The sequence below is a fragment of the Mixophyes fleayi genome, chromosome 12, assembly GCF_038048845.1.
Source record: "Mixophyes fleayi isolate aMixFle1 chromosome 12, aMixFle1.hap1, whole genome shotgun sequence".
NCBI lineage: Eukaryota > Metazoa > Chordata > Amphibia > Anura > Limnodynastidae > Mixophyes > Mixophyes fleayi.
This window is the reverse complement of record NC_134413.1, coordinates 53048098-53061557: the sequence shown is the minus strand read 5'-3', so window position 1 is coordinate 53061557 and position 13460 is coordinate 53048098. Positions and strand designations below refer to the sequence as shown.

Below are 13460 nucleotides of genomic sequence, written 5' to 3'. Positions count from 1 at the left end.
TTCACATAAATATCCCATGTCTTTTTATATAATCGTAGTGCTTTTTTTTAACATATTCTATTTACTCACTTTCTCTTGGATGTCTTTATAAAGTGTCTCATCTCACAATCCTAAGAGCACTCTCCACTGAGGCCATAGCCACTCCAGGCCTTCGTGCAATCCCAGAAGAAACATGAGACTTTTTAAGACAACATTACATCTTCCTATCTATGGGTTTTCTAAGAGAACCCCGTCCTCAATATGAGCCGTAGTTCTAGAAATCGGACTTTCCACTGAAACATCAACTTTAGGTGGTACACTCCATTTCTGGACGTCCTCCTCATCAAAGGGTACAACCTACCTAAGTTAAGCTGACACTTATCCGTTCTGGGTCTCTCCCTGTCCTTCCCATACCTGTTGCTAGAGGAATCCTCATCTGCTGGGAATCTGTCTGATTGCCCGCTCATGACTTTTAAATCTATTCTTGTTTAAGATCTAGATGTCTTTAACCCTTGCAGGGCACACAAATCCTTCTATAAAAAACTTATATTGCTTTGGTGGCTGCTTTCCCCCCCCCCCCCCCCCATTACTTGAGTTGCATGCTACACTAAACATTCCTTCCAGTAGGCTTATCACGGGCTCCACAGAGTTTGTATCTTGCTTCCTCTCTCCAGACTCTACAAAATACTGAAGAGAACTAAATTATCAACTAACTATAACAAAGATACATATAAAGATCCCTTATGTTTAGGGGCTTGGCTACTGTGGGTGCTCTAAAGTTTGGAATCCGACTCTGGCTCCATCCCGTGAACAGTGTGTGGCAGATTCAACTTAAACTAATTTTTCCTTTTGCAGGGACAGCTCCAAGTGCAAATATAGAGTCTGTTCCTCCATTCTTGCAGCCTATGATATCTGATGTGTTCTCCTTGCATGCGCAGTCAATCACAATCCATCGCTAACACTGCTCTGAAGGTGGCATTCTGATGAATAACAAACACAGCATGTTCTACCTTTGTTAGAGACTGGAAAAGACACCGGGGAAGAGATGGAGCTACCTTATATACCATTCAGGGTGTGTTTTGTTTTTAATTTTTTTGTTACTGGTCTCTACCTAACTAGAAAAAGGAAGCTACCCATTGTTATGGCTGTGTGAGAATTTAGGATTTTTTTTTAATCTAAGGGGTAGCACATTGAAATATGTATGGATGTGATACAAAAGAGATTGTCCTACCAGAATACACTGAGGTGTTTCACACTGTAGACAAAATGCTGAGAGTATGTAAAGTGTGGGAATTTGGTAACAGGCAACGGAGTACAGAGTTTGTAGGCACTGCCTGGTCATCGTGTATTGGGGTACACAGATGTGTTGGCGCTATTTCAACAGTGCATAGTGTGCCATAAGATACACAGAGGTGTGGGTACTGGTTGAACAGTGCATTGTGTGCAATGAAGTACATGGATGTGCTAACGTTGTTTGAACAGTGCGTAACATGCAATAAAATACAAGGATGTATCGGCACTTTTTGAACAGCGCGTAGTATGTAATATACAAGTGGAATATATTGCAGTGTCCCTGAAAATAGCAAGCAGACTGGATTAGCACAACTAAATACACTGGCGAGAAGTCTAAGACCCCCACTGGACTTCACCAGGGATACCTGCAAGAGGATATGGACTTTGCTCAGTCAGAACCCACTTCGCGGCCCAGTGTAGTTGGTTTCCTCTGTGAAAGCAGCATGGTACTTGGCTGATAGGAGACTGCAGATGTTAGTGCGGGTCTGGATGTGTTGCTGTTGGGGAGACTGGACAGGGGCACAATTAGCAGCTATGTTGGACATAATTGATACTCGGGCACTTGTAGTTCATTGAGCTGGTTCTTATAGGAGCTGGTTGAATGGTGGTTCCCTTCATGTGTCATCAGTGCTGAAAGTTAGTGGTAACACCTGAGAGATGTTTTGTCATCACTAGCCTGAGACTGAATCCAGCTTGTATCTGTTAAGAATTCTAATTGGGAGGCCAGCAATCGGTGGTCTGCTTAGTGTTGGAGGCAGGCCAGTGATGTCTAAGACTGCTGGTACTGACAGGTTGCTATGGAGTCCAAAGGAGAGCGAAGGTCTGCAGCACCACTGTTCTATCTATTGGTTTCAGGTGCTTCTAAAGCTGCAATTCTATCTTCTGAAGCAATAAAAATAATAATTCCACAGGTTGATTACATCCTTTCTGGATTCATAATTAAGTTAGAGATTTACATTTATACTTTGATGCAAAGGTACATTTGGGAGTGCCTATGTCTTAGTGACAAAGACCATTCCCAGTGTTCCTCGTGCTCACAATGAATATAAATGATTTCAAAATTAACTGAGCAGTATTTTAGGAGCAAAAATTGAAGGGTTGAGAATAATCAATGGGTTGTTCCTGAAGTAGGTTATTGTTGTTTGATGTTGCGGATAAGCAAAATTTGAGGATAAGCAATAATATGACTAAATCCTCCCCTGAGTTCCCAGCACCCTCAGTACTCAACAACATTGTAATAAACCTTCCACGCTCAGTAATTCTCATTACACAATTACATATATACATATTGAATACAAAATATTCCCCAGCTATATAGAGGTGTCACAGTATTTACTTTACAAAATATTTACATAAGCAGGGGCGCACAGAGGATTTTTAAGGGGGGGGGGGGGTTTCCCCTCCACTCCAAAAAAAAGAAAAAAAAAAGGCGAGAGCTGCCGCGCTTGCACATGCGCAGCAGCTCCGTTTCGGTAGCACTGTACAATATAGCACCGCTGCGGACGCTTCTTTGTCAGCGCCACGGCTGCTAAATAGTACAGTGCCGCTATGTAGGGCACTTCTTGAGGGGAGGGGTTTCTGGAGACCCAGAAACCCCCGCTGCGTGCGCCACAGATAAGGAAGAGAGATTATTCTATTGCACCAACTGTGGAACATGAACCTAGATTGTATTTTTATCATGGGAGGAATGCCTCAATATTTTTCTCTGTCCAGGGTACAACCTCAAACACAAATATAATGAGTCAAAAAGGATAGAACAGGAGTTTGTTCAATAAGGTGCCCCTAAATGTCCCAATATAAATAGTGTGTGTGTATATATAACATATCCAATAAAATATAACTTTTATTAATATAATATAAAGAAACCAGCAAAATATATAACATTATATCAGACTAAATAATAATGGTGTATTAAAATTGCTGGGTGCTCTTGCAACTTTCTTCTGTCTTGGCAAAAATGGAAATATAAGACTTAATATAGGCTTACTTTAAGGTAAGTATATAGGTCATTAAAAAAATATAAAAATGTATGGCTTTCATAGCCAATACATCACTGAGAATAATAAGGCCATTATCTAAATATAATAGAATAGATCATACAATGATTTCATTTATAGCCATCCAGCTAGGATCTATATAATAATTAGATCCATGTAGATATGATTTATTTTATTTACCTATTAATCGTTCATCGCTATCAAAGAATAACAAAGCAGTTAACACTAGTATAATCTCATCTGCAATAGTTGTTCCGTATCTAAGAGCAGACTATGGGTAGTGTTTTGCTATCTGCCTCCTAATTGCTCCTTATTATCTCAGGGCTTATAGGAGCTGACCTACAAGTACATTCCCTCTACATAAATAAATCAAGTGCACCACAGCTGGAACGACGACGCACGTTTCGCAGGGTAGTGCTTAGTTGAGGCAAATTTTTGCAACTATTCACAAAACATTTCACGGTTAATAAAATAAGTGACTAGTTCCCTTTTGGTAGTTTAAAAATTCATGCTACACTTGATGTAAAATCCTTAATGCTTGTTTCATACCTGCAGGGCCTGATTAAGGGTTCTGGCCGCCCTTGGCTAATACGGCCGCAGCGCCCCCCCCCCCACCCCCCTCCTCCGAATATATTTAGGTGTATAGTAACACTCCTGAATATGAATGTTCAGGTGTATTCTCCAGCATCCAAATTTAGACAGATTGTGCCATTGTCTCTTACCTGTTCTTGCTCTTCTCTCTTGCAACTTTGTTATCCTCTCTCTGGCTTCTGGAAAGTTGGCATCCTGTTTTGAAAATGTATTATAATGCAAACCCTGAATGATTAGGCCCTTTAGTTAAAACAAAACACTCCATTATGGCCAGCTAAAAGTACCCCATTGGACAGGCATATATAAGCAATATCTGAATATTTGTTGTCAATCAAATACAAACCTCTACCAGCCCCATCTCACTAATATTTAGTATTCTAGTGATTGCTGTGACCACCACACAATCATGAGATTCTGCCCCCCAAAGCTGCTCTATTTTTTAAATACCCCCTGCAGCCATTTTCCTTAACCACAACCCCCCCCCCCACAGCCATTTTCCTTAACCCCTGCTGCAGCCATTTTCTTTACCTCCCACCCTGCATCCATCCCCCTTGCAGCTATTTTCCTTACCTCCACTCTGTAGCTATCCCCCCCTGTCGCATCAAAACTCCCCCAGTCACATATATCAGCCCCCCTCCTCTGCCCTCCTTCATACATATCAACCTCTCTCCCTCCCTATAGATTTTCATGGCAGCCCCCCCTCCCACCCTATAGATTTGTATGACAGTCCCCCTCTCCCTCCCTATACATATGCATGACAGTCCCCCTCTCCCTCCCCATACATATGCATGACAGTCCCCCCTCTCCCTCCCCATACATATGCATGACAGTCCCCCCCTCTTCCTCCCCATACATATGCATGACAGTCCCCCCCTCTTCCTCCCCATACATATGCATGACAGTCCCCCCCTCTTCCTCCCCATACATATGCATGACAGTCCCCCCCTCTTCCTCCCTATACATATGCATGACAGTCCCCCCCTCTCCCTCCCTATACATATGCATGACAGTCCCTCCCTCTCCCTCCCTATACATATGCATGACAGTCCCCCCCTCTCCCTCCCTATACATATGCATGACAGTCCCCCCTCTCCCTCCCTATACATATGCATGACAGTCCCCCCCTCCCTCCCTATAGATATGCAGGGTAGGTTCCCCCCCCTCCCTATAGATATGCAGGGTAGGTTCCCCCCCCTCCCTATAGATATGCAGGGTAGGTTCCCCCCCCCCTCCCTATAGATATGCAGGGTAGGTTCCCCCCCCCTCCCTATAGATATGCAGGGTAGTTCCCCCCCCTCCCTATAGATATGCAGGGTAGTTCCCCCCCCTCCCTATAGATATGCAGGGTAGCCCCCCCCCTCCCTATAGATATGCAGGGTAGTTCCCCCCCCTCCTCCCTATAGATATGCAGGGTAGTTCCCCCCCCTCCCTATAGATATGCAGGGTAGTTCCCCCCCCTCCCTATAGATATGCAGGGTAGCCCCCCCCCTCCCTATAGATATGCAGGGTAGTTCCCCCCCCTCCTCCCTATAGATATGCAGGGTAGTTCCCCCCCCCCCTCCCTATAGATATGCAGGGTAGTCCCCTCCCCCCTCCCTATAGATATGCAGGGTAGTTCCCCTCCCCCCTCCCTATAGATATGCAGGGTAGTTCCCCCCCCCCTCCCTATAGATATGCAGGGTAGTTCCCCCCCCCCCTCCCTATAGATATGCAGGGTAGTTCCCCCCCCCCTCCCTATAGATATATAGATATGCAGGGTAGTTTCCCCCCCCCCTCCCTATAGATATGCAGGGTAGTTTCCCCCCCCCCCTCCCTATAGATATGCAGGGTAGTTTCCCCCCCCCCCTCCCTATAGATATGCAGGGTAGTTCCCCCCCTCTCCCTCCCTATACATATGCATGACAGTCCCCCCCTCTCCCTCCCTATACATATGCATGACAGTCCCCCCTCTCCCTCCCTATACATATGCATGACAGTCCCCCCCTCCCTCCCTATAGATATGCAGGGTAGGTTCCCCCCCCCCCTCCCTATAGATATGCAGGGTAGGTTCCCCCCCCCCTCCCTATAGATATGCAGGGTAGGTTCCCCCCCCCCCCCTCCCTATAGATATGCAGGGTAGGTTCCCCCCCCCTCCCTATAGATATGCAGGGTAGTTCCCCCCCCTCCCTATAGATATGCAGGGTAGTCAAGACAGTCCCCCCCTCTCCCTCCCTATACATATGCATGACAGTCCCCCCTCTCCCTCCCTATACATATGCATGACAGTCCCCCCTCCCTCCCTATAGATATGCAGGGTAGGTTCCCCCCCCCTCCCTATAGATATATAGATATGCAGGGTAGTTCTCCCCCCCCCTCCCTATAGATATGCAGGGTAGTTTCCCCGCCCCTCCTCCCTATAGATATGCAGGGTAGTTCCCCCCCCCCTCCCTATAGATATGCAGGGTAGTTCCCCCCCCCTCCCTATAGATATGCAGGGTAGTTCCCCCCCCTCCCTATAGATATGCAGGGTAGTTCCCCCCCCCCTCCCTATAGATATGCAGGGTAGTTTCCCCCCCCCTCCCTATAGATATGCAGGGTAGTTTCCCCCCCCCCCCTCCCTATAGATATGCAGGGTAGTTTCCCCCCCCCCCCTCCCTATAGATATGCAGGGTAGTTTCCCCCCTCCCTCCCTATAGATATGCAGGGTAGTTCCCCCCTCCCTCCCTATAGATATGCAGGGTAGTTCCCCCCCCCTCCCTATAGATATGCAGGGTAGTTCCCCCCCCCCTCCCTATAGATATGCAGGGTAGTTCCCCCCCCCTCCCTATAGATATGCAGGGTAGTTTCCCCCCCCCCCTCCCTATAGATATGCAGGGTAGTTCCACCCCCCCCCTCCCTATAGATATGCAGGGTAGTTTCCCCCCCTCCCTATAGATATGCAGGGTAGTTTCCCCCCCCCCTCCCTATAGATATGCAGGGTAGTTTCCCCCCCCCCCCCTCCCTATAGATATGCAGGGTAGTTTCCCCCCCCCCTCCCTATAGATATGCAGGGTAGTTTCCCCCCTCCCTCCCTATAGATATGCAGGGTAGTTCCCCCCTCCCTCCCTATAGATATGCAGGGTAGTTCCCCCCCCCTCCCTATAGATATGCAGGGTAGTTCCCCCCCCCCTCCCTATAGATATGCAGGGTAGTTCCCCCCCCCTCCCTATAGATATGCAGGGTAGTTTCCCCCCCCCCTCCCTATAGATATGCAGGGTAGTTCCACCCCCCCCCTCCCTATAGATATGCAGGGTAGTTTCCCCCCCTCCCTATAGATATGCAGGGTAGTTTCCCCCCCCCCTCCCTATAGATATGCAGGGTAGTTTCCCCCCCCCCCCTCCCTATAGATATGCAGGGTAGTTCCCCCCCCCCTCCCTATAGATATGCAGGGTAGTTTCCCCCCCCCCTCCCTATAGATATGCAGGGTAGTTTCCCCCCCCCCCCTCCCTATAGATATGCAGGGTAGTTCCCCCCCCCCCTCCCTATAGATATGCAGGGTAGTTCCCCCCCCCCCTCCCTATAGATATGCAGGGTAGTTCCCCCCTCCCTCCCTATAGATATGCAGGGTAGTTCCCCCCTCCCTCCCTATAGATATGCAGGGTAGTTCCCCCCTCCCTCCCTATAGATATGCAGGGTAGTTCCCCCCCCCCTCTCCCTATAGATATGCAGGGTAGTTCCCCCCCCCCCCTCTCCCTATAGATATGCAGGGTAGTTCCCCCCCCCCTCTCCCTATAGATATGCAGGGTAGTTCCCCCCCCCCTCTCCCTATAGATATGCAGGGTAGTTCCCCCCCCCCTCTCCCTATAGATATGCAGGGTAGTTCCCCCCCCCTCTCCCTATAGATATGCAGGGTAGTTCCCCCCCCCCTCTCCCTATAGATATGCAGGGTAGTTCCCCCCCCCCCTCCCTGTAGATATGCAGGGTAGTTCCCCCCCCCCTCCCTGTAGATATGCAGGGTAGTTCCCCCCCCCCTCCCTATAGATATGCAGGGTAGTTCCCCCCCCCCCCCCTCCCTATAGATATGCAGGGTAGTTCCCCCTCCCTATAGATATGCAGGGCAGTTCCCCCCCCCCCCCTATAGAGATGCAGGGCAGTTCCCCCCCCCCCCTCCCCTCCCTCCCTATAGATATGCAGGGCAGTTCCCCCCCCCCTCCCCTCCCTCCCTATAGATATGCAGGGCAGTTCCCCCCTTCACTTACCTGTAGTTGTGCCAGCGTCGCTCCTCTCCTCAGATCAGCAGATAGGAAGTGAAGACTTCCTGCTTCCTGTCTGCTGCACAGCAACAGGCAGCCTGGCAATTGGCTGTGTGTTGCTAACCACTGACCACCAATGCTTTTGATCGCCTAGTGGTTGATCAGGCCCTGCATACCCGTGAGTAGAAGCTTATATTGGAATATAAGCTCCGTGTCGCTCCTGTCATTCTCTGTATCTCACCGTAGGGTAAATAAATCGCTATGTAAATAGTTGGTGAAAAATGCACTCGTTTATTATATATGTAAAACACACAGCACATAAAATAGCAAATATGCAAGAATACCAAAAGGTTCACCACACTGAACTACATACTACTATACCTCACAGCATGTTTATCTCGGTCACTTTGATGTACAACCCCGGCTGCTGAGCCGCAGTCTTCACTCCTCTACCCTTGTGGTAGAGACTGAGCTCAATGCACTCCCTGCTTTTGACTGGGCAGAGACTTTGATGTCCACGCATGACCATGGACTAACCTGACAGGGGTAGTGACTCCTAGTCAGCATGTGCTGTTCACGGTAACGCCCCTCCCATTGCCTAAGACACAAGACTAATTAATATGGGATTCTCTGTATGCAGGTTGCCTTACAAAATGCCAATACTCATGCATTACAAGGCGCTAATAATAAGGATAACGTTACATTTGTGATCCACCCTGACATCATTTAAGAATATGTAAAATCGATATAATATACATACATGGTTAACACAACACCATCCCATCAATATAAAACACACTTTGGAGGAGAGAGGTTGTCAGCAGGCAAAACACCTAGTTAGAATGTCTTGACACCCCCATCTTGTCAGAATATTTACATTAAATTCCTGAGAAATTTGCAGAGGTATGTGTAATAAATCTATTTCTATTTATACTCCATATGCATTGCTTTGTGTAGTTATGGTGTTAAATATTGTGTTGTTTTTTTTTCTTCAGAGTACACTGAACCCATGAGGATGATTGAGAGTATAGATTCAGGGACAACTGTGTCCAGCCAGGATATGTGGGCTGATATTTGTCCTTGTGCTCCAGACATCCAGGAAATGAACCTGTCCGAAACCTTTTCAGACTCCTTTCTGTGTCCTTCTAATGGAATCAACCAGGACCTTAGCACATGTGAGGCTGAACATGACCCCCTTTGTTGCACTCAAAAACCTTGGAGTCCATTACAAGACTCTGAAGTGTATTTAGCATCTTTAGGTCAGTAAACCTATCTACATCTGCTGATTTACTGTAGCCATTTCTAAGATTACATTACTCATTCTATCAAAGGCTTTTGTTATTTTTTTGGATATTAGCGCACATAACCCTGAGTTAATGGCTTGCTTTGAATATTACCACCAAATTGCATGTTCTTACTGTTTTGCCCTAGCTGTGAAACTTGGGCAGTGTTGCATGGTGGAAGCTCACCAATGTATAGTATACATGTTAATAAAATGATGTATGGCACTTATGGAGGTTTAAGTGAATTCCCCACCTTTTTCAGTTTAAGTCCCAGCTGATAAATTTGTGTTTTCACTGACCTTAATGGCTGATTAAGCCAAGTACATGGAATGGTAACTTCTCCTTTCATGAAAAGAACAATTTAAAAGTGAACTTCATTCACAGGATAGTTGTCGGTGGTACTGATTAGAAAGTGAGGGGAGGGTTTTTTGAAAATGTTTCATTTGGATGGAGTTCTCCTTTAAGCATGCTAACATGTAAAAATAATGTCTTAAACAGAAAACTTTCTACATAAATTCAGTTTGGTGTCCCCTTTTAAAATGATCCACAGATTGATCCAGTATGAAGCAGACACCTGTGAAGTAAAGCAGGAATTAATCCTTAAAAATGTAAAATTTTCAGATTGAAACGTGGAGCTATTTGTAATGAAAGATAATTGGGTAAAACCTTAGGCAATTGTGATGTAATATTAATGTGCTTATCAGAGGCGGAACTAGCAAGCTGTGGGCCCCGGAGCTGGGAGAAGGGTATCTGGGGCCACAGCTCGCTAGTTCCGCCTCTGGCATAGGCAGATATCTGTAGTGTGTACAGAGTCACAATCTTTTCAGAAGATGGTTATGAGAGATGAAGATCACAGATCTGACGGTAAAGTGTGTAGGTGTGTACACTTAAACCGGCATGCTCATCGGGACTTTCAATCGTTGGTCAAATCATTAGACATTTTTTATCTGAAGAATGATTGCAGGTGCCATTATCTCCATGGGCCCCAGTGCACCGCACCTGCGTTCCACCACTGGTGCTCGTTTACACTTTTTGTTTGGTAGATATAATTAGACACCAGGAAGTATCAGAAATATATAAAATATAATTTTAACACATCAGACATCGTTTACTAGTGAATTGGATAAAAAGAACCCAGAAACACAGAAGATATGAGATTTATATGTGTTTTTTCTGTCTACACTGCAGCACGTAATTAAAAAATACTCTGCCCCCTATGGCTATTAATTGAAGGATGCTTCAGTTTAATTTACAGTTTAAATCATGTCCTTCCTAAATCAAAGTTGGGTTGCCATGTTTAACTTTTGACTGCCCTTTCACTGGCAAACCCAGTGAATTGAAATAGAAAACGTAGGCGTTCTAAGTTAGTAATGTAACATAATTGAACCAGCTTATTCTAACCATAGTTGCTACTAAATAATTTTTGTACAATTAGAGTCAATTACCCATTTGACTGCTATTGAACGTAACTGCATGTTAGCCTCTCAAATAAGTTCACCAAATAGGTCAGCGCTGAAGGATGAGAGTCAAGGACAAGTTTAAAGTATTCATTAACAAAGATTCCACCTTCTGAAAAAAAAAATGAAAATGGCACTCTTGTCAATCCCACCGCATAAAACCAGACATTGCATCTCTTCTTAGTATTGAGAAAACTTGTGGTGTTATGAAATTATTTAATGTATGAAAAAGAGGAAGACAAGTAGAATGTCCATGTATTTTTAATACATGTATGACAAAGCTCTGATCCATAGTGAAATACATGTGTATACAAAAAGAAAATATCTACAGCAAAAGTATGAGTGTTTACATAGAAAGTATGTTGAAAAGCACATATGACTACAGGGAAGTAAAAAAAAAATATATAGTAACAGGAAATTGTGAAGATAGAAGAGTCAATGAACAAACTGGAATTAAAAGCTGTAATTTAATTTATCCAGGTGTGGTGTTTTTCACAGCTGAATTAGAACAAAATAAATATTTCAGTTAGACAGTAACTAGGCCATCAGTGTTAAAATTCTCTATCCAAATAAACAAACTTGCACCAATACTAGAGTCTTGCAGTTCAAGAGCTCAGTTGATGCTTCACCATTGTCCATGGTTAACTTCATCATGGTAGAGCGGAAAACCCCAAAGTATACACCAATTAAGTTCCATCTCTCGCTATCTGTTCATTGTAGAACTCCCACGGCAGAAAAGTTTTATACATCTAACCAGGGCTTTGTGACATATTGGTGATTCACACATTTTACTCCATGTCACCTCAGGCAATCCTGTTTTCTAAGCTGTTACGGTGAGACGTGTAAATGGTCTTATGTTGTATTTAATTGTAATGAAATATCTAGTTTTTGTTTCCTTTACTGTAGAACGCAGGTTGCAGAAAATTAAAGGTCGTTCTTGTGAAGTGACCTCCAAGGATATGTTACTTTCTTTAGGCCAAGCAAAAAAGGAATGCTGGGACAGATTTCTGCAAGAAACCTTTGAGCCCGAGGCTTATGTTGGAACAAGTGAAGTTGACTCCAGGTACTGAGAAATAACGCACTATTTATTAAAACTCCAAAGTTACAGATAACTTTTTTATTTTTTTTTATTTTGGAACTTAAAGAACATTTAAAAAGGTTTATCCTCCACTAGGAGAATATTGCTGTCCTGTCCTTTAACTTACAATCACTGCTTGAGCAAACACAGGTGCCATCAATTTCTGGGAGAGTGGCACAGTACTTAAAGTGTATATGTTTTTGTGTGCATATTATGTGTACACATTTTTCCTTGGGTCTGATTCAGAGTGGATCGCAAGCATTACTTGAAAAGTTGCATGTGAGTGTATGCTTATGTACTTCGCATTTTTCTTTGCTTCAACGCGACTGGCAAATTCTAATGTGTGGCCAAGTAACTATTAAAGTCTCATTAAGTTTTTGCGAATCATTAGCAAACTTCTAATTACAAGTGGTTCACTAGTTCAAGTGTTTGTCATCATTTCATCCACTACGTATACCTGCTCCTGACCACGGCAAATAAAAACTTTTTTTTTTTTTTTTTTCCAGTCATATCTGTGACTACGTCCCAGTCTGAATGCACATGCTCAAACACACCCTTACTGTACATTACATACATTAAAAGACCCCTGCTTGCCCCTGTCACGCCTCATGTATAAGGAGTCGTAAGTGCCAAAAAAGTTGCAGATCTGAATAGCTGTAGTTAAGACAAATAGCACAAACAGTCAAAATAAAAATTGAATCATCACCATTTATTTATATAGCGCCACCTATTCCGCAGCACAGTACAGAGTATATTCGTCATTCACATCAGTAGCTGCCCCATTGGAGCTTACACTATAAAATCCCTACACTATATAATGCGCACACACACGCTAGTGTTAATTTGGTCAGCAGCCAGTTAATCTACCAGTATGTTTTTGGAGTGTAGGAGGAAACCAGAGCACCCGGAGGAAACCCACACAAACACAGAGCACATAAGGTCATGGTCGGGAATCAAACTTATGATCCCAATGCTGGGAGGCACCGTGCTGCCCAGCTTAGGTGCTTAGTCTGTCTAATCTCCTGTCTTTCAAGGATCTGGCCTCTAGATACTGAACTTTATATCATCACATTTGGTTTACATTCCTGGCTAGCTCCCCCCCCCCCCCCCTTTTCCCTTTTGTCATCTTCACTTAACATTCACTCACCTTATATGTTTAGTCGTTGGTACTTTTGTCACCCTGCCTCTACATTCAGTTTGGTTCATCACCCTCCATTTGCCTCCTCTCTCTCCTTTTATCATGTTTATACTCCGAATAGGATTTTGAGACAAAAAATTGATCGACCAGCGCTCCCTGGGGTTTGGGGGAAGGGGTGTTGGATGCTGCCACTATCCTAACCGGGGGTATAGCATGAATCCTCCAAAGTACAAATGCCAAGGTTGAAAAATAGTATTAGGCGCAAATAGGGTTAAGGATAGGTAAATTCAGGTTAACAACGAAAATATATAATGTGATAGGTTCCTGGTCACATGATCACATGTCTAAATATGAATATACAGAGGAAATATACTTTTATAGTGATAATTGGTCCATTCAGACCTTTTCTAATATGGTCAATTATACTTAACTA

At 44.6% G+C, this 13460-nt stretch overlaps 1 protein-coding gene across 3 annotated transcripts in view; it reads left to right on the top strand.

The window, feature by feature from the left end:
* The window catches only part of CCDC32 (coiled-coil domain containing 32), a 33685-nt gene that overhangs the window by 9055 nt on the left and 11170 nt on the right, over positions 1-13460 (top strand). For 2 of the 3 annotated variants that reach the window (XM_075193004.1, XM_075193003.1), the window contains exons 2-3: positions 9067-9330; positions 11718-11874. In XM_075193004.1, the coding sequence (XP_075049105.1) occupies positions 9081-9330; positions 11718-11874 (407 nt within the window). In that variant the 5' untranslated portion in view covers positions 9067-9080. The remainder of the gene's footprint in view (positions 1-9066; positions 9331-11717; positions 11875-13460) is intronic. The other variant, XM_075193005.1, reaches the window with a different exon arrangement.